The sequence below is a fragment of the Cotesia typhae genome, unplaced genomic scaffold (genome assembly GCF_013202065.1).
Source record: "Cotesia typhae breed Kobodo isofemale line unplaced genomic scaffold, CoteBio_Ctyphae scaffold_45, whole genome shotgun sequence".
Classification (NCBI taxonomy): Eukaryota; Metazoa; Arthropoda; class Insecta; order Hymenoptera; family Braconidae; genus Cotesia; species Cotesia typhae.
The window spans coordinates 3077902-3096266 of record NW_027423777.1 but is presented as its reverse complement, the minus strand read 5'-3'; the positions used below and the strand labels follow the sequence as shown (position 1 = coordinate 3096266).

Genomic DNA, 18365 nt, shown 5'->3' with positions numbered 1-18365 from the left:
TCTTTAACAAAAAAAAAAATTATTTTTAAAAAATTGCATTTTTAATTTATTATTAAAATTTCTACAAGTCCATTTTTTTAATAATTTTTTTTTCTATAATTTATTTGTTATGAAAAAATTAAAACAATTGTAAAGACAGATAAATTAAAAAAAAATAAAATCTAAAATTTTAAAATATTTATTAAATAATAAAAATAATGAAATTATCAAATTTTTTTTTAAATTTCATCATTTTTCTTTCTCAAAATGAACACCCACACACCAGCAGATGATCACATCGGACATAACCATCACAGATCACCGCATTGGCATCACACGTACTTATTATTAGAACACAGTACAATCTGTCAGATTTTACCGGTTCAAAAATATTTATTTAACATAAAAAAAAAAACAATAATAATAATTTTAACAATGGAAAATTCAAAACCAGTTAGCGTAAGTACTTTAATTTTTCTATTTTACATTTTAGATAAAAAATTTTCAAAACTAACCAACAAATAATGGAATTCTAATAAAATTAGCAGACATTTAACAATTTTTTATTTTTTTAATCAATAAAAATAAGTAAAAAAAATTATACTTGGAATTTAAAAAATTTTTTACGTCAAATTTATTTTTTTCAACTTTTTTTATTGATAAAAATTTTATAAAAAAATAAAAAAATTTTATTTTTAAAAAACATGAAATTTAGCATATATTTAATAATTTTAAGAATTTTATAAGAAAAAAAAAAAAAAAAAAAAAAATGTTGAAATTAAAAAAAAAAAAATCCAATTTTTAAATATACTTTTTTTTTTTTATATAAAATTGAAAAATTTTCAAGTGACTGTTAATTTTAATGTCATAAAAAAGTCATGACAATTAAGTTTTCCGACATTTAAAAATTTTTAGAATTTTTTTTATCGAAAAAATTAATTTTAAAAATTACACATGGAATGTTTAAAAAATATTTTTTTGTTATAATTGAAAAAATAAAAAAAAAAAATTAAAAAATTACATTTAAAATTTCTGTCAATTTTTTTATTAATTATTTTGCAAAAATTTATTTGTTAAAAAAAATTTATTACAATTATTAATGAAATTTAATAATTTTAAGAATTGTTTTAACAAATAAATTGTGTCAAGAAAAAATTGACATTTAGAAATTTAAAAAATTAAAAAATGCAAATTTTAAAAAATAATTTTTTTGTTAAATAAAATAAAAAAATAACAAATAAATTATGGCAAAAAAAAATTTTTTAGAGCAAATTTATTTGTTAAAAAAAAATTATAAAATTGTCAAGTGACAGCTAACTTTAATTTCATTAAATTTATTTTCAATAAAATAATTTGAAAAATTACAAGTACAATTTTTAATAATTATTTTTTGATTTTTATTTAATTAATTAAGAAAAATTAAAAATTAAAAATGTCGGTTAACTAACTTTATTATTATTAAATAAAACTAATTAAAAAAAAAATTTTTAAAGGTCCCCGAGGAAAACAACCTGAAAGAAAAAGAAGAAGAGTCAGTAACAAAAGAAGAATTGCAAGCAGTAAAATCAAGCTGGCTTAATAAGACACAGCTGACTTCCAAGAAATCAGAGTACCCGGTGCTGCCTAAAAAAGGCGAGCGAAACATCTTGATCACCTCTGCGCTGCCGTACGTGAACAACGTTCCTCACCTGGGAAACATAATCGGATGTGTGCTGTCAGCTGACATATTTGCGCGGTTCTGTCGCCAGAAGAATTACAACACCCTGTACGTGTCAGGAACTGACGAGTATGGAACCGCGACAGAAGCCAAGGCCTTCGAGGAGAAGATGACCTGCCAGGAAATTTGTGATAAGTACTTTACTATTCACGACGAGGTCTACCGCTGGTTCAACATCGCCTTTGACAGATTTGGGAGGACTTCTACCAAGGAACAGACCGAGGTCGTTCAGCAGTTTTTCCTGCGGGTCAAGGAACAGGGGTATATTTTCACGGACACCGTTGATCAGTTACGGTGCGAAGGTTGCGAAAAATTCCTGGCGGACAGATTTGTTGAGGGAATTTGTCCTGATTGTAAGTACGAGGATGCTCGTGGTGATCAGTGCGATGGTTGTGGTCACTTGATCAATGCTACTGAGCTGATTAATCCTAGGTGCAAGCTGTGCAATCAGACTCCGGTTGTTAAAACTTCCGAGCATTTCTTTTTGGATCTTCCCAAGGTGATTTTATTTTTTATTTTTATTTTTTAATTTAATTTTGCAGGATGGCAATATTAGAAATTTTAGAAATAATTAATGAGTAATAATTACATAGCATAATTAAATAATAAAATAGAAATATAATAATATAATGCAAGACAATAAATTATATAAGTAACTTCAAACAAGCCAAACTCGATAATTAATCGGATTAAAAACTGCTTGATAGTTCAATTATTTATTTATTTATTTTTTTTTTTTTATTGATTTATTTATTTATTTATTCAAACGCCAATCGGCTTTATAAATTATATTTACAATAATTACATTTGGTTATGTAAAGTAAAAAAGTAACAAAATTTCAATTAAATTAAATTAAATCAATTTTTGTTTACTTTATAATTTTAAATTATTAGTATTATATATATAATATTTAAAAAAAAAAAATTATTAGTTTTATTAGTATTATTTACTTAAAAATTAATTAATTATTATTTTACAAGGATTTTTTTTCTCAATTTATTTAAAAAACAAAATATTTAATCATAATAAAAAATTGCGCGCAATTTATGATTTTTTTTTATTAAAAAAATTTCACATGTAAAAAATTTAAAAAATTAGACGTGCAATTTTTTTTAAATATTTTTTTACACGCAATTTTATTTTCCAAAAAAATAAAAAAATTTTTTAAATGTCGGCTATTATTAATAAATAAAAAAATTCCAGATCGAGCCGAAGATAAAGGAGTACGTTTCATCAGCAGAAGCAAACTGGTCAGGCGTAGCAAGATCAGTAACAAAACCGTGGCTCCGGGATGGCTTGAAGCCGCGATGCATTACCCGGGACATTAAATGGGGAATCCCCGTTCCGCTGGAAGGCTACGAAGACAAGGTGTTCTACGTGTGGTTCGACGCACCTCTTGGGTACCTCAGTATCTCAAAGAACTACCACGAGGACTACGAGCAGTGGTGGCGTCCTCAGCCGGAGATGGACGTCTCGCTGTACCAGTTCATGGCCAAAGACAATGTTCCGTTCCACGCGATAATGTTCCCCGCGTCCCTGCTCGCGGCTAATCAAGGTCATGTCTTGGTGAAGAGTATCATGGCTGTAGAGTATCTTAATTACGAGGACACCAAGTTCTCCAAGTCTCGCGGAGTTGGAGTCTTTGGTACCGATGCCAAGGAAACTGGAATTCCTGCTGATGTCTGGAGGTTTTATCTTGCTTATGTTCGCCCGGAGGGTCAGGATACTAATTTTAATTGGACTGACTTGGCGACTAAGACTAACAGTGAATTGCTTAATAATTTTGGCAACTTTGTAAATAGGTTTGTTGGTTCATTTTTTTTTTTTTATTTAAAAAAAAATTTTTTTTTAATTTTTTTTTTTAATTGATATCAATGCACGAAAAAATTATAATTACGTATTTTTACTTCAAATACATAGAAATAATAAAAAAAATTTTTTTTTCAAATTTGAAATTAATTTTAATAAAAATTTTTTGAAATTAGTGATAATTTTGTTATTTAATTTAAAAAAATTTTTTATAATTGTTAATTATAATTATTTGTATTATTATTACAGATCTCTTGCATTCGCTGAAAAAAATTACGAAGGAATAATCCAAGAGATGGAACTTCGTGATGAAGAATATAATTTGTTAGCATGTGTACAGCGTGAATTGACACAGTATAATTTATTGATGGAGCAAGCTAAATTACGTGACAGCTTAAAATTAATTTTGTTAATATCGAAGCTTGGTAATCAGTATCTACAAGCGCAGCAACCTTGGGCTAAAATTAAAGGAGATGATAATGATAAGTAAGTTTATTTTTATTAAGCTTTGTAAGGAAAAAGCCCCCTATTTATAATTTTATTAATAAATTCTGTCTGTTTGGTATTAATTGTCAGGGAAATTTTTTTTTGGGATCAAAAAATTTTTTACTATTGAATAATTTTATTTTTTCTAAATTTTCAAATTATTTATTTTTATATTTTTGGCAAAATAATTTTATCAAGCTCAACAAATTTAAAAAAAAAAAATTCATAAGATTTTTTACCGAATTTTTTTTTATAATTTTAATTTTCAATAATTATTTTATTTGAAAAATTTTTTACTTTAAAAAAATCTTATTTAATTTTTCCAAATTTTGATAATTTTTCAATTAAAAAAAAAATTTTTTTCTAAATTAACAATTTTATATTTTCTTTTAAAAAAATTTTTTTATTAATATTAATTTTTCCAGAAAAATCGCAGGAATGGTATCCGGAATTTGCTGCAACTTAAGTTGCCTGTTGTCATCCCTAATTGGTCCATTCATGCCCGCAATATCATTATCTCTTCGAGCTCAATTAGGACTTGAGGACCACTACGGCTTCATCCCCGACACGGTGACAATTTTGCTGGAACCAGGTCACAAAATCGGCAAATCTTCGCCGCTGTTTGCCAGAATAACTGACAAGGAGATCCAGGCTCTCCGCGAGAAGTTCGGCGGAGTAAAAGAAGAAAAACCGAAGAAAAATAAAAAGACTCAAAAGCAGAGTAAGAAAAACAAGGATGAAATCGCTGATTTACAAAAGTCTATAGCCAGCTTGTAATTTTTTCAATCAAAATACAAATAATACAAATTTTGTAATTTTTTACACTCTAAATTTTTTTTCTTGGCTGTAATTATTTATTATTTTATTTATAAAAGGGGAATATTTACAATAGACATTTTAAATTATAAATTTAAATATTTTTTTTTTTTCGTCTTTGTCATTTGTTTCTTCGTCATCTTCATTTTCATCATTAGTTACTTCTTTAGTAGCTTCATTTTCCATTATTTCTTCACCTTTGGCTTCACTAGGATTATTTATCTCAATTGGCAAGCGATCACCCCACAAACTTGATCTTGCACAGCGAAACAAAAACCTGAAAATAAATAATTATTAAAATTTTTTTATAAAAATAAATAAATAAAAATATAAAATTACTTTTCGTGTTTTCCTTTTGAGAAAATTATTTCTTGTAGTTTTCCTTCAGAAGTACACATGCGACAAATTGCCATCCCGGAATGCGTTATTGTTTCTCTTACAACTCTTGGCCATTTGTCATTATCTTCACGACTGGATCCTAAAAATAAAAATAATTTGTATCAATAGAAAATTTTTTTAATATTTAATAAACAATTAATAAACAATTAATTGTTTATTTATTCTTAACAATTAATAAATTTTTCAATCACTTTCTTAAGAAATAAATTTAATAATAAAAAAAAAAAAAAAAAAAAAAATTGGTTTCTAAAAATTTCGTTAGGTGGCTACCGTTCTCGCAGTTAGAATTTTAAAATCTGAGTATTTAAGTTCATTATAAATTTCTAGAGATTCATATTAGTTTTAATAATTATTAATAAATATTTGCTGTCTTAAAAAATTTTTATTCATAATTAAAAAAAATTTTTATTTTTTAAAAAATGAAAAAATAGTTTAAAAACAAATTAAAATTAATAATTAATAAATTTTTCAATCAGTGCTTAAAGAAATAAATTTAATAATCCAAAATAAATTAAAAAAAAAATAGTTTCTAAAAATTCCGCTAGGTGGCTACAGTTCTCGCAATTAGAATTCTAAAATCTGAGTATATAAGACTTAGATAATAACTAACGTTTAAAACGTTAATAATAATTAACAAATTCGATAAAAAATTTTTTAAAATAAAAAATTACCTTTTTTAAAAATGACATACGAATATCGTTCAGAGAAAATCATATGACCTCTCTTGAATTGCAATGGGAAAAATCTAACTTCAAAATTACAAGGTGTCTGTGTTCCATCATCATACCTTGGACATTTTAATTCATGGGGACACTAAAAAATTAATAAATAATTATTCATTAATAATTTATAATGTATATTATTTAAAAAAAAAATTTTTTTTAAACTTACGGGTGAAAAAACAAAAGCTTCGTACAATTCTCGCTTTTTGTGAGTGTTGATCATATTAGTTACAAAATCTCTGGCTTCATTAATCAACTGTAAAATATTTATTCTTCAGCAATGTATTATTTAATATTTTAATTAAAAAAAAATACCTTGAAGCCAGCGTTAGTTCCCTGGTCGACAATAACTAGATACTTGTCAGTTTTTCGCCATAAATTTAAGATAGTTTCAATGCGAGTTTTTCTGTCTGACAATTCCATGAGAGTGAATGCACAAACCACGATATCATATGTCTGTTAATTTATTAAATCATTTAATTTGTAATTTATATTAATTGCTAATTAATTTTGATATGGATTAGTAATTTAAATTTAAATTAATATTTACTTCATTTGTGACAGGTAGATACTGTTTAAAAAAAATATTCCGAATTTTGGGCTCTGCTAATTTGGCAATCCATTCTGCTAAATCGCACATATTTTCTGAAGCGTCAACACACATGTATTCGCGTAATGATTTTTGCCAAAATTGAGAAGCTACCCTGAAATAAAATAAAATAAAATAAAATAACATTCAATTTTTTTACAAGAGAAGAATATAAAATTATAAAATTTTTTTTGTATTTTTTAAATTAATGTAGAAATAATATTAAAATTTGAAAAAATAATTAATTATTATATTCTTTAGTAAGAAGATTGATAAAAATCACTTTTTATTTTTTTAGTTGAAAATTTTAATTTTAAATTATTTAAAAATGTTCAGATAAAAATCTAAATTAAATTTTTTCAATATGAACTTCATAAAATTTTTTTAACATGACAAAAATATTTATAAAAATGAAAAAAAAAAAAAAAAAAAATCTTTTTAACGAAGTAAAAAATTTTATAAAATTATTTTAACAAGAGAAGATTATAAATAATTATAATAATACAAAACTAATAATAATAATTAGCAGCCTTGTAGTCACTATATGTAACTGCCGTGACTTGTGAACTATAAATGAATAAAATTTTACTTCATTAAATAATTATTTTTAAACTTTTAAAAAATTATTGAACTATCAAAAATTAATTTACATTTTTTTTTTTTTTTAATTAAAATTATGAAAAAACTATGGAGCAAATGTTTTCAAGCTAAACTTCATAATAATAGAAGATTATAAAAATTGATAATAATAAATTGATGAATAAATAAATAAATAAAAATAATTACCAAGAAACAGAACCAACTCCAGACCCAAAATCCATCAAACTTTCAGGTTTGAATCCAGGATCCCGCGTTTGAATTTCGTTAAGTATTTTATACATAATAGCATAATCATGAGCTCCACGAGCGATCATGTACATCAGCGCTCGGTACTTATCATACTGAATCGGAGCCCAAGGATGAACTTTTTTCTTCAAAAGTTTAAGAGTGTCCTTATGCAGTTGCTCCTGAACTATTTCATCATCCTGGCTTTCCAGCGAAATATATTTGCCACTTTCGGCCAGTTTTTTGCTTTCTTCAGCGTACTTCTGGTTTATCAGCTCCTGCTCTGGTGGCGGATGGCGCCCATTCAGGTGCCGGTACAGATCTACTGCATCCTGCACTACAGTTTTCCTCGGGTGTTCTAATTAAAAATTTTTTTACAGTTGTTTAATAAGAATCACAATGAAAAAATTAAATATTAATCTTCATTATAATCTCTTACCGTCCAAAGCGCGCTTCATAGCTTTGATTAACCATTTTGGAAGTTCAACGACTGTTCTTAATACAACACCCGGCTGCTTTCGAGGTTTTAATTTATCTTCTTTTAATAAATTATTTATTTCTTCATTTAATTTTACTTCTGGTGATATTTTTCTTGCAGCATTTGTTGCGTACTGAAATTAAAATTCAAATTAATTGTTATTTCTACTATTTCTATTACTGAAATATTAAAAAGTACATAAAAATATTTTATTACACTTAATTTATTTTTTAAATAAATCCAGAAAATTTCTTTAACAAATAAATTATAGCAAAAAAAAAAAAATTATTAAAAAAATTGACTTGTAGAAATTTTAATAAATTAAAATTGCAATTTTTTAGAAAAAATTAAAATCTGTCAATTTTTTTTTTTTTTTAATTTTTATAACAAAAATTTAATAAAAAAAATTTAACATTTAAAAATTAAAAAAAAATTATGAGTGAATTTATTAAATTTTTTTTTTTTATAATTAAAATAAAAAAAATATTTAATTATAGTTTTTTTTTTTTTTTATAAATAATTAATAATTACCTGGCGTGACTGCAATTTAAAAGGTAAGTTAATTTTTTTAAACATTTTTATAAACATAAATAATTCAGTAAAATATATTCCTTGTAATTATCAACAGATAATTATTTAAATTATCATTGACAGTAATTATAATTGTAATTACAATATAAAAAATAATTAACTTGTCAGTTTTTTTTAAAAATGCAATTTATTTTTATTTATTAAAATTCACTTTTCAATTTATTAACTTGCTCCGGTTGCGTTTGTATTCACTAAAAACACCATGTGCGATTCTAACCTAAAAATTATACAAAAAACTAGTTTAAAAAAAAAAGTCATTAAAATTTTCTCAGTACTTGCAAAAAATAATTATTGTTTGTTTTATTGATAAATAATTAATTATTTTAATTGTTAATTAAATTGTTTGTTTTTTAAAATTGAATAATTGTAAGTTTATTGAAGTTTTTTTTTTTAATTAAATGTTAAAAATGACAAACATTTGACAGATTTTTTTTTTAAACAAATTATTACAAAAATTGGACATTAATATTAAAATAATAATAATAATAATAATAATAATAATAAAAAATTTTTAATCATTAAATTTTTATAAAGATGTTAAAATAAAAAAAAAAAAAAAAATTTGAAGTGTCAAAAAAATAAAAATTATAATGAAAATTAAATTAGCTGACATCTGAAAATTTTATGACATTAAAGTTAGCTGTCACTTGACAATTTAAAAATTTTTTTTAACAAATAAATTTGCTCCAAAAAATTGCATTTGTAGTTTTTTTTTTTTTTTTTAATTTCTAAATGTCAATTTTTTTTTGCCATAATTTATTTGTTACAAAAAATTATTAAATATCTGCGAAATTAATTTTCATGAAAATTTTTGTAATTTATATTGTTTAAAAATTAATTAAAAAAAAATCTGTTATATAAGCTTTATAAAATTGTTCAAATAAAAGAAGAATATAAAAATGAATATTTTTTTACAGATAAAATAATAAATTTTTTTAAAAATGGAAAACGAATCACCGAATGGAACTAATGAAAAATCTGAATACTCTGCTGAAAAAACAGAAATGCTTTTCAAATCAGTTAAAACGGTAAATATTTTTTTTCATTTATTTAAAATAAATTTATAAAAAAAAAAATGTATTCTATTTATTATTGCAGAACTTGGTTGAAATTACACAGCTTGCGCATGAAGCGGACAAGAATTTGAAGGGTCTTCAGCAAAGTATGGCTAACACAAAAAATCTGTTGAAACTTCTAAAAGAAGAAGACAAGGAAATAAATTAAAAAATTGGAATTATTCCGTGTAAATTTACTTTTAATAAATTGTGTACGGGTTTAAATAAGTTATGATATTGAAGACTAAGTATAATAAAGAAGTTCTTTATTAATTATTTAATAAGTATGATTAAAAAATACAATAAAGTGAAATTAATTAATTAAGCAGCATTTTTCTTTTCTTCTTGGTACATGTAATGAAGATCCTTGCAGTCGTCGTCGGAAATTCGGACCCAGCCAGTTTCTTTCATGTGGTAGACTATAAATAATTAATAATTTATTAATATTAACATATAATAACAATAATTATAATTTTTTTACAAGAAAAAAAAATTGTAAATTCAGTTAAATTTTTTTTTTAATTTATTAAATTGTTAAAATTTTGAAAAAATTATTTAAAAATAAAAATTTTATAATAAATTATTTTAACAAAAAAAAAAAAAAAATAAATAATAATATAAAGAATTATAAATAAAAATATTATTTAAAGAATATAATAAATAAATAACGAAAGTACCTCGAACAATTCCTCCGGAATAAGCATCACGATGAGTAGCGTGATAAATAGACCGTCTACCAAGATCATAAGCTTCTTCATCAGTCAAGTCCCAGCGGTACCCGGAGTCGAGAACTCCAAAAGCGAACACAGAACCAGACCCAACACTGAAGACTTTTCCGGTGGTTCTAGTACCTTCTGAGTCGACGTAGTAAAGACCTGGGCCACGCTTGTCCCACCCTGCGATCATCATTCCCATAGACAGACCCATTCCCTTGTAGTCGTAGACCATGTTGGACATGAGCTTGCTGGCAGCTGCTACGGAGATGCGCTCGCGGTTCCTTAGCTCGTAGAGGCGGCATTGCTTTGCCAGGACACGGTCCCAGTATACACAATCAGCAGCTCCACCGGCGAGTGTGCCCAGCAGGTAGTCGTTTATTTCGACGATTTTCTTCATACTTTGTGAGCCTAAGTTTATTATTTTTATTTTTATTAATTTATTTTATTTTATTTTAGATTTTAGAAAATTAAAAAAAAATTTTTTATAGAATTTTATTGAAAAAATTTATAATAAAATTGTATTATGAAAATTTTAATAGAATTTATCTGTAAAAATTTTTTTATAAAATTTAAATGTAAGAATTTTTATAAAATTGTACTGTGAAAATTTTTAGTAAAATTAAATTGTGAAAATTTTAATAGAATTTTATTAGAATAAAATTGTAATACTGAAGTCAGCAGACATCTGCCATTTTTTTTAATTATTATGACAAATTAATAATAAAAAAAAATATTTTTTAAAAATTTGCACTTTAATTTAATTTAATTTTTTTATAATAATTTATTTGTTATAAAAATCCAATAAAATTGACAATTGTCTGTTAATTTTTGTATCATAAAAGTTTTCATAAAATTTTATTGTAAAAATTTTTTATAGAATTGAATAATTCAAATTTTTAATGAAAATAAATTTAGTAGATATTTAATAATTTTTAGAATTTTTTTTTAACAAATAAATTATGGCAAATAAAGTTGACATTTAGACATTTTAAAAAATTAAAAATACGATTTTTTAAAAATAATTTTTTTGTTAAATAAAATTTAAAAATTTTTTAGTGACTGCTACCTTTAATGTCATAAATTTTTATAGAATTTAATTGTCAAAATTTTTATAAAATTTTTTGTAACTTACCAATAAATTGACCACCAGTAGCACGTGAATCAACTGCCAAAACGACACCGCCTTGGTACATAAATCCCAGGGTGGTGGTTCCATGGTCGAATTTTATTTTAATTGCTCTTCCGGAGTCATCAGGAGTGTTTGCAAGTGCTCCAAGGCTTTCTGCTGGCTGTTAAAAATTTTTATTTTGAATGAAAAAAGGTTAGTGCTGGTGGATGATGATGCTGCAAATTTATAAAATAAAATATAAACTACTTACATTGGCGTACGGAGGTACAGCCAAGGAGAGGTTGTTTGTGAAATTAAAAGTATAATTATTGATCTCATTGCGAAGTTTAGAGCTCTCTTTTGATGAGTTTAAATTAATTATTGAATTTATACCGCAAACATCCACGAGGGCCATTTTTGTTGTGTACTAGTCAAGTCACGATATGATTATGACTTTAATATCTTTTAATCAATCCTAACCTGGACTATACCTAATTGTTGGTAATATAGAAAATTTTATTATCTATATGTACTTATGTAGTTTTCTTCTCAATTTTTATTTTTAATAAAAAAAAAAATTTTATTAATTTTTTTTAAGAATTTTAATTTAATTTTTTTTAATTTTCATATGTGGAATTTTTTAATTAAATTTTTTTTATAATAATGCAATTATTATAAAATTTTTAAATAATTTTTAATGTTTGCCAACTTCAGTGTTATTTTTTTTGAAAAATTATTTTAAAAAAATTGCCTTTTTAATTTTTTTTGCCATAATTTATTGGTTATAAATTTTTTAAATTATTAAATATGTACTACGTTAATTTTCATTACAAAAATTCTTAAAATTTAATGAATAACCTTTAAATTAATTATAAAAATATAATTAGCACTCACTCTATTATTTTTAATTTTTTAAAAATTAATTTGTTCCAAAAAAATTATTTAAAAAAAAAGTTTTTTCTAATATTTTTTAATTTTTACCTGTCAGTTTTTGTTTTACTATAATTTACTTGTTAAAAAAATTCTGAAAATTATAAAATACAGAAATTAATTTTCGTTGTGACAGTTCAAAAATTTCATTTTTAATTTCCAAAAATTTATTTAAAGTTTATTATTATTATTATTTAAAAAAATGTCACATGTAGTTTCAATTCTACCTGTCGAAGCGCTCCGTGCAATTCTCAAACAATGACAAGTGCACATGTATAAATCACAAATTAACATGTGTAATAATATGCTTACGCTGATATCTGACACATAACAACATACACATCCTGACATTGTTTATGTTTTATCGCACACGTGATGAAGATGAAAGTATCAGTGAGATAAAAAAAACATTATGCAAATAAAGACTCACCAAACCCATTAAAAATTTCAAGCTCCAAAAAATTAAGTAAGATTATAATTTTATTTCCAACAACACTAGACAAACAAGTAACAATGTCACGTGATAGCAAAAAATCAAATGTACTATTACCGGTACTTGTTACCGCATTTGCAATCCCTCTGTCAATGTTATTTTGGATAATAAATGTAATATATTCTATTTTATCATCCAGGGAGCATCAGACTGAAGGTAAGTCATCAATTCTTTCAATTTTAAAAATAAAAAAAATTATCTGACAGTTTTTTTTTTATTTTTTTCAGACCAGACAGTAATTTCACCTTGGAGATGGTTAGCAGCGATAGTGATCCCGATAATGTTTTCTCTCTGGGGTCTGAAGAGACGCAGCTTAGATCTAAGCGGCGCGATGCTAGGTCTGGTTGTCGGGTTTGTTTTGACGATTACAAACTACGCGCATTTGGCGGACCTCATGTGCTTTTTTGTAACTTCCTCTTTGGCGACCAAGTTTAGGATGAATGAAAAGAGGAAGCTCGAGGTTGACTTTAAGGAAGGAGGTCAGAGAAACTGGATCCAGGTTTTATGCAATGGCGGCATGGCTTTGCAGCTGGCATTGCTTTATTTGTTAGATGTTGGCTGTGGAGAGAGAGCTCTTGATTTTGATAAAGACTACCGGAGTTCTTGGTTGTCTATTGGTATTTTAGGTATTCAAATTTTTTTTTTTTTTTTTTTTTTTATCAGATATTAAAATTAAAAAAATTTTTTTGTTGAAATTTATTAATTTGATAGTTGAAAAAAAATTATTTAATTTGATAATTTTATAGATTTTTTTTTTAATAATAATTTATCTGATAATTTTTTATAACTCTAAGATTTATCAATTTAATAATTAAAAAAAATTTATTAATTTAACAATTAAAAAAAAATTTTTATAATAATTAATTATTCTGACAAATTTTTTAGACTTCTTTTTATGATAATTATTTAATCTGATATTTTTTTTTAACAATTTGTTAATCTAATAATTAAAAAAAAATTTTTTTAACAATTTTTTAGATTTCTCAATAAGAATTGTTTAATTTGGTAATTTGGTAATTTTTTAATAATTAAATTATTTAAAAAAATTCTCCATTTTAAAAATTAACAAAAAAAATTATGAGAAATTAAAAAAGAAAATTTTTTTTTTATCATAATTGTTTTTTTAAAAATGTAATTTATTTTTAGGAGCATTTTCATGCTGCAATGGAGATACTTGGGCATCAGAATTTGGAACAGCAATCGGTAATTCGGACCCGTTTTTAATTACAACTCGAAAAAAAGTTCCAAAAGGTAATTTATCATTTGATTAATTTGTAAGCTAATTCACTGAAATTAGGGCGGAGATAATTACAATTACTTAGTAATTTGTAAATTAAATATCAATAATAACTCAGATTAAAACAATAAAACAAAAAGATTTCCGAACTTATTACCGCGATTATTAAAATTTAAATTAAATTTTAAAAAAAATTTTTTTTGCCGCCCTTTTTTTTAAATAATTAAAATAAATAATTTTTTTTCAAGGTACAAATGGAGGAGTTTCATTATTCGGCTTGTTAATGTCATTACTGGGTGGATTACTCGTAGGTGTATTTCATTATTTAGCGGTACTGTATACAGTAGACTCAGTTGTACTTGAAAACTCAGCCCCTCAATGGCCAATTATTGTAATAGCCGGCCTCGGAGGTTTACTCGGCAGCATTTTAGACTCTATTTTCGGTGCTACGCTCCAGTATTCTGGTGAAATAACAATTACTTCAAATTACCTTAATAGCGTTTATACGCAACAAAAATAATAACAATTAATATGTAATAAGGGTCAGGTGAAAAGACCAATAATAAATTTTAACACAATTATTTGTTATACGAAATTATAGAAAAATATTAAAATAGAAAAAATATTTTCTATATTTAATAGAAAAATAGAAAAATAAAAAAATATTTTTGCCCGAATGCAAAAAAAAAAAAATGAAGTAATTCCTAAAATATAACGAATAATTGTGTTAAAATTTATTTCACCTTACCCTTATTACATATTATATCTAAAGACTTAAAATTTTTTAATATAACAATAAATATTTTTTTTAGGAATTAACGAAGAAGGAAAAATTGTCGAGCGACCTGGCAAAGGTGTAAAGCATATTTGTGGAAGACAAATTTTGGATAACCACAGCGTCAATCTTTTGTCCAACATCGCGATAGCTCTCACGCTCCCGCGGATCGCTAATTTTATTTGGCCGTTTATAAAATAATCAAAATAAATTTTATAAAGTTACAGATTGATATTAAAATTAAATACTCCGATATTTATTCTATTAAAACGAAAAGAGAAGCAAGAATGACTAAAATTTTGCTGTATATATTTTTACAATAAAATACTTATTAATTAATTCATTAATTAATCGATTAATGGGCTTGTCATTTATAATATATTTTATTTTAATTACAATATATTTATTTTTACAATCAACATATATTAAATATGTATTTAAAATATTTTTTAGTAAGTACATTTATTACATTGAAGAAGTAATAGAATAAATTCAATCAAGGATTTTTTTTTTTTTTTTTTGTTTATTTTATCTCGTTGTTTAGAAAATAAAATTATTTAGAATATTAATTTTTGGTGTTTTGCAATTGAGCTAATTTATTTTTAAAATATATACATTTATAAAAAATTAAAAGTAAGTATTAGTAATAATGAAAATTATAAAATATATTAGTTGTATTTTAGACCGAATTAAAAAAAAAAAATTAATTACTCTAATCGTTGTTAAACTTCAGCAATTAAGCGTATATATTTCCAGCAATTTATTAAAAATTACAATTAAAAAAATAAAATACGTATACAATTAATAATTATAATTATCGTAAAAAATATAACAATTAAAACTTAATCAACATTAAATCATTAAGTCTCGGAAGACTTATTTACATATTTAGTGGCGAAGAAAATTTACTATTTTTTTGCTTAAGGTTTTTTATAAAAATATTTTAATTTGTAGTATTTTAAAATTCTTCTCCAAAGATTAGAGCGATAAAAAATTTTTTAGAGCTTGCTCAAGATAATTAAAAAATTAAAAAATTTTTTTTTGTTCTAATTATTTAATTAATCCTCACAATTTTTATTTTAAATTAGAAATTTTCTTATTTTTTAAAAATTAGTTCTTGGTTTTGCCGCTAGATGGCCGGCGTTTCTCGCTTGCAGAAAAATCACAGTGTATTTATAAGTTCTATAAAAAAAATGTTAGTTTACAATGGTTAAAAAGTCTTTTTTCAAGATCAGCGCTATTAAAAGTTTTTTTTTAAGAGTCAATCAAAATTTTTTGAAGTTGAAAATGTCCAAAATTGAATTTTTAATTTTTTTTTGAGATCATTATATTTTGAAAGTTAAAAAAAAAGTCTTTTTGCGCCTCCGTTATATATATATATATATATATATATATATATATATATATATATATATATATATATATATATATATATATATATATATGCTCTTGCAAGATTTTTCTAGAAGCGAGAGCTGTAAGCCACCTAGCGGCGAAACCAAGAACTAATTTCAAAAAAATTTTATTCACGAAAATCCAAGTACTTTCCTAGTAAAAAAAAAAACGTCAATAATAAAATAAAATATAGAAATATTTTTTTTATGAATTTTTGAATAATTTAATAATATTTTTGAGGAAATTTCCGAAAAATTATTAAGCTAAGTAGATTAAATTTACAAATTTTCAGAAAGTTTTAAAAATTTTACTATTTTGCGTAGATTATCCTTAAAAATTTTTTAGGAGTCACCCAAAATTTTTACAAGTCCAGAATGTCGAAAATTCAATTTATACTAGAAATTTAAAAAGCGCGCCTTAATTTTGACCAATAATAAATCGCCGCCCTTATATATATATATATACTTTGGAAAAGTTTTTCTAGAAGCGAGAGCCGTAGGCCACCTAGTGGTAAAACCAAAAACTAATTATAACACTGAAGTTAGCAGTTGATTTTAATAATTTTTTTTAACAAATTAATTATAATAAAAAAATGCTTCAAAGAATATTCACTTGTAATTTTTATTAATTTTCACAAGTGAAACTTTTTAATAATATTTTTTTATAATAATTAAATTGCTATAAAATTCTTAAAAAAATTTTTATATCCGTTAACTTCAGTGTTATAAATTTATTAAAAATTTTTCATGATTTTTTAAACATTAAAATTTTTTTTAGTTTGTTTTTTAAAACATTTCAACTTAAAATATTTTTATATTTAACCCAAAGAAAAAAACTGTCTCTATTTTAGCGCCACTCTAATACTTATATAAATGTAATACATAAATTACAAATAGAAAATTGAAACTTGCACCTTACATTAAAATTGAAATGTTTCTATTAAATATATAAATATAAATCTAAATTTAATCAACACTGAGTTTGATATTGGTTGAGGTCATAAGTTGAGTCGTTGTGTTTGATAATAATCTCCTGCTCGTTCGCGGCATTGTTCTCTTCCTTGTCCTCGGTGAGAAGATGATGATGATGATGATGGTCACTGTTGTGGTTGTGATTGTGATTGTGGGAGTGATTTTCGATGATAAGTTTCTCAAGCTTTTCCTCCATAGGAAATTCTGCCTGATAGTCACACCTTTTCCTCTCCCGCCATCGGACCTGCAGTCGAGCGGACAAACTGAAACAATCAACATCCCACAATGGACTCGACTCGATTGTTATCATTGACATGATACGGACTCATTTCTTCTTTAACTAATTTATATTTCAATTTTATTTTATTATAAATTTTAATATACTAACAAAATGTTTAAATTTAAATTTATCTCCATTTATTTTATTTTTAATTATATTTATAGAGAAGCCTACTAACAGCAAGTTGTAATGCTTGTTGGAACTTTATTCCGCATCATGCCATTGACGAAATATTTATCTTATTTGTTTCTAAATTAATTTGCGAAGCGCAAGTTTTGTTTTATGGAATAAATTAGGTTTGTTGTAATTTTATTAAATTTAATACTGATAGAAGTTTTAGATATTTAATAAGTTTTATTAATTGTTAAAAAATTATTTAATATTTAATATTAAATATTAATTGTATTTTTTTTTTTTTTAAATACTTTTTTGTAGTTGAAAAATTTCAAATACTAACAAATTATTTCCAATAAATTAAATAATTAAAAATAAATTAGATTTAAATTTAGTTTTAAAAGTCTCCGCCAGGTGGCTATTTATGTTCTTAAAAAAATTTTCAGAGACTCCAAGTTCAAATTCTAGGCAAGGAAATTTTTTTGTATTTAAACAATTTAATAAATATTTATTAACAGTTTATAAATATTTATTTATAGTTAATAAATAATTATTAATTTTTAATAAAAATTTTTTTTAGACCCTTGAATAGAAAAGTAAGTAAAAAAATTAAACTTTGAGATTTTTTATGACTCCAAAACTTAAATAGATAATTTTATTAGACATAAAAAATTATTAAAATAATTAGAAAAAATAAAATGATTGTAATAAATTACAGAATTTTTTTTAACGTTGAAAATAAAATTAGTCCATCTTCTCTTTATTAAAAAAAAATTAACTAACTAAAATAATTAACTGTTAATGGATCTATTTTTCTTTTAACAAATATTTATAATTACTTATATTATAATTATATTTAATAAAAAAAAAAAAATTGTT

At 23.8% G+C, this 18365-nt stretch overlaps 5 protein-coding genes across 7 annotated transcripts in view; 2 read left to right on the top strand and 3 right to left on the bottom strand.

Moving 5' to 3' along the window:
• Positions 1–289: 289 nt before the first annotated feature.
• Positions 290–4907, top strand: Metrs (methionyl-tRNA synthetase 1). The gene is made up of 5 exons (XM_074257561.1): positions 290–438; positions 1473–2195; positions 2901–3499; positions 3756–3992; positions 4418–4907. Exons 1-5 carry the CDS (start codon positions 415–417, stop codon positions 4767–4769), a joined length of 1935 nt encoding a protein of 644 aa, XP_074113662.1. The 5' UTR covers positions 290–414; the 3' UTR covers positions 4770–4907.
• Positions 4742–8580, bottom strand: LOC141536813 (ribosome assembly protein METTL17, mitochondrial). Its single transcript, XM_074257562.1, has 9 exons — positions 8353–8580; positions 7783–7954; positions 7305–7701; positions 6480–6633; positions 6245–6385; positions 6099–6185; positions 5879–6020; positions 5148–5286; positions 4742–5085 (listed from the first exon to the last, which is right to left on the bottom strand). The coding sequence occupies exons 1-9, from the start codon at positions 8407–8409 to the stop codon at positions 4890–4892; spliced, it is 1485 nt and encodes a 494-aa protein (XP_074113663.1). The 5' UTR covers positions 8410–8580; the 3' UTR covers positions 4742–4889.
• Positions 8581–9716: 1136 nt separating this feature from the next.
• On the bottom strand, positions 9717–11735 carry Prosbeta5 (Proteasome beta5 subunit). Its single transcript, XM_074257564.1, has 4 exons — positions 11563–11735; positions 11316–11472; positions 10145–10591; positions 9717–9886 (listed from the first exon to the last, which is right to left on the bottom strand). The coding sequence occupies exons 1-4, from the start codon at positions 11704–11706 to the stop codon at positions 9789–9791; spliced, it is 846 nt and encodes a 281-aa protein (XP_074113665.1). The 5' UTR covers positions 11707–11735; the 3' UTR covers positions 9717–9788.
• An 803-nt stretch (positions 11736–12538) lies between these two features.
• Positions 12539–15073, top strand: LOC141536814 (transmembrane protein 19). The gene is made up of 5 exons (XM_074257563.1): positions 12539–12870; positions 12942–13340; positions 13861–13965; positions 14200–14415; positions 14764–15073. Exons 1-5 carry the CDS (start codon positions 12735–12737, stop codon positions 14925–14927), a joined length of 1020 nt encoding a protein of 339 aa, XP_074113664.1. The 5' UTR covers positions 12539–12734; the 3' UTR covers positions 14928–15073.
• A 356-nt stretch (positions 15074–15429) lies between these two features.
• Positions 15430–18365, bottom strand: part of Dh31-r (Diuretic hormone 31 Receptor) — an 89517-nt gene continuing 86581 nt past the window's right edge. For 2 of the 3 annotated variants that reach the window (XM_074257572.1, XM_074257573.1), the window contains exon 13: positions 15430–17336. In XM_074257572.1, the coding sequence (XP_074113673.1) occupies positions 17091–17336 (246 nt within the window). In that variant the 3' untranslated portion in view covers positions 15430–17090. Of the gene's footprint in view, positions 17356–18365 lie in introns of all 3 variants that reach the window. The other variant, XM_074257574.1, reaches the window with a different exon arrangement.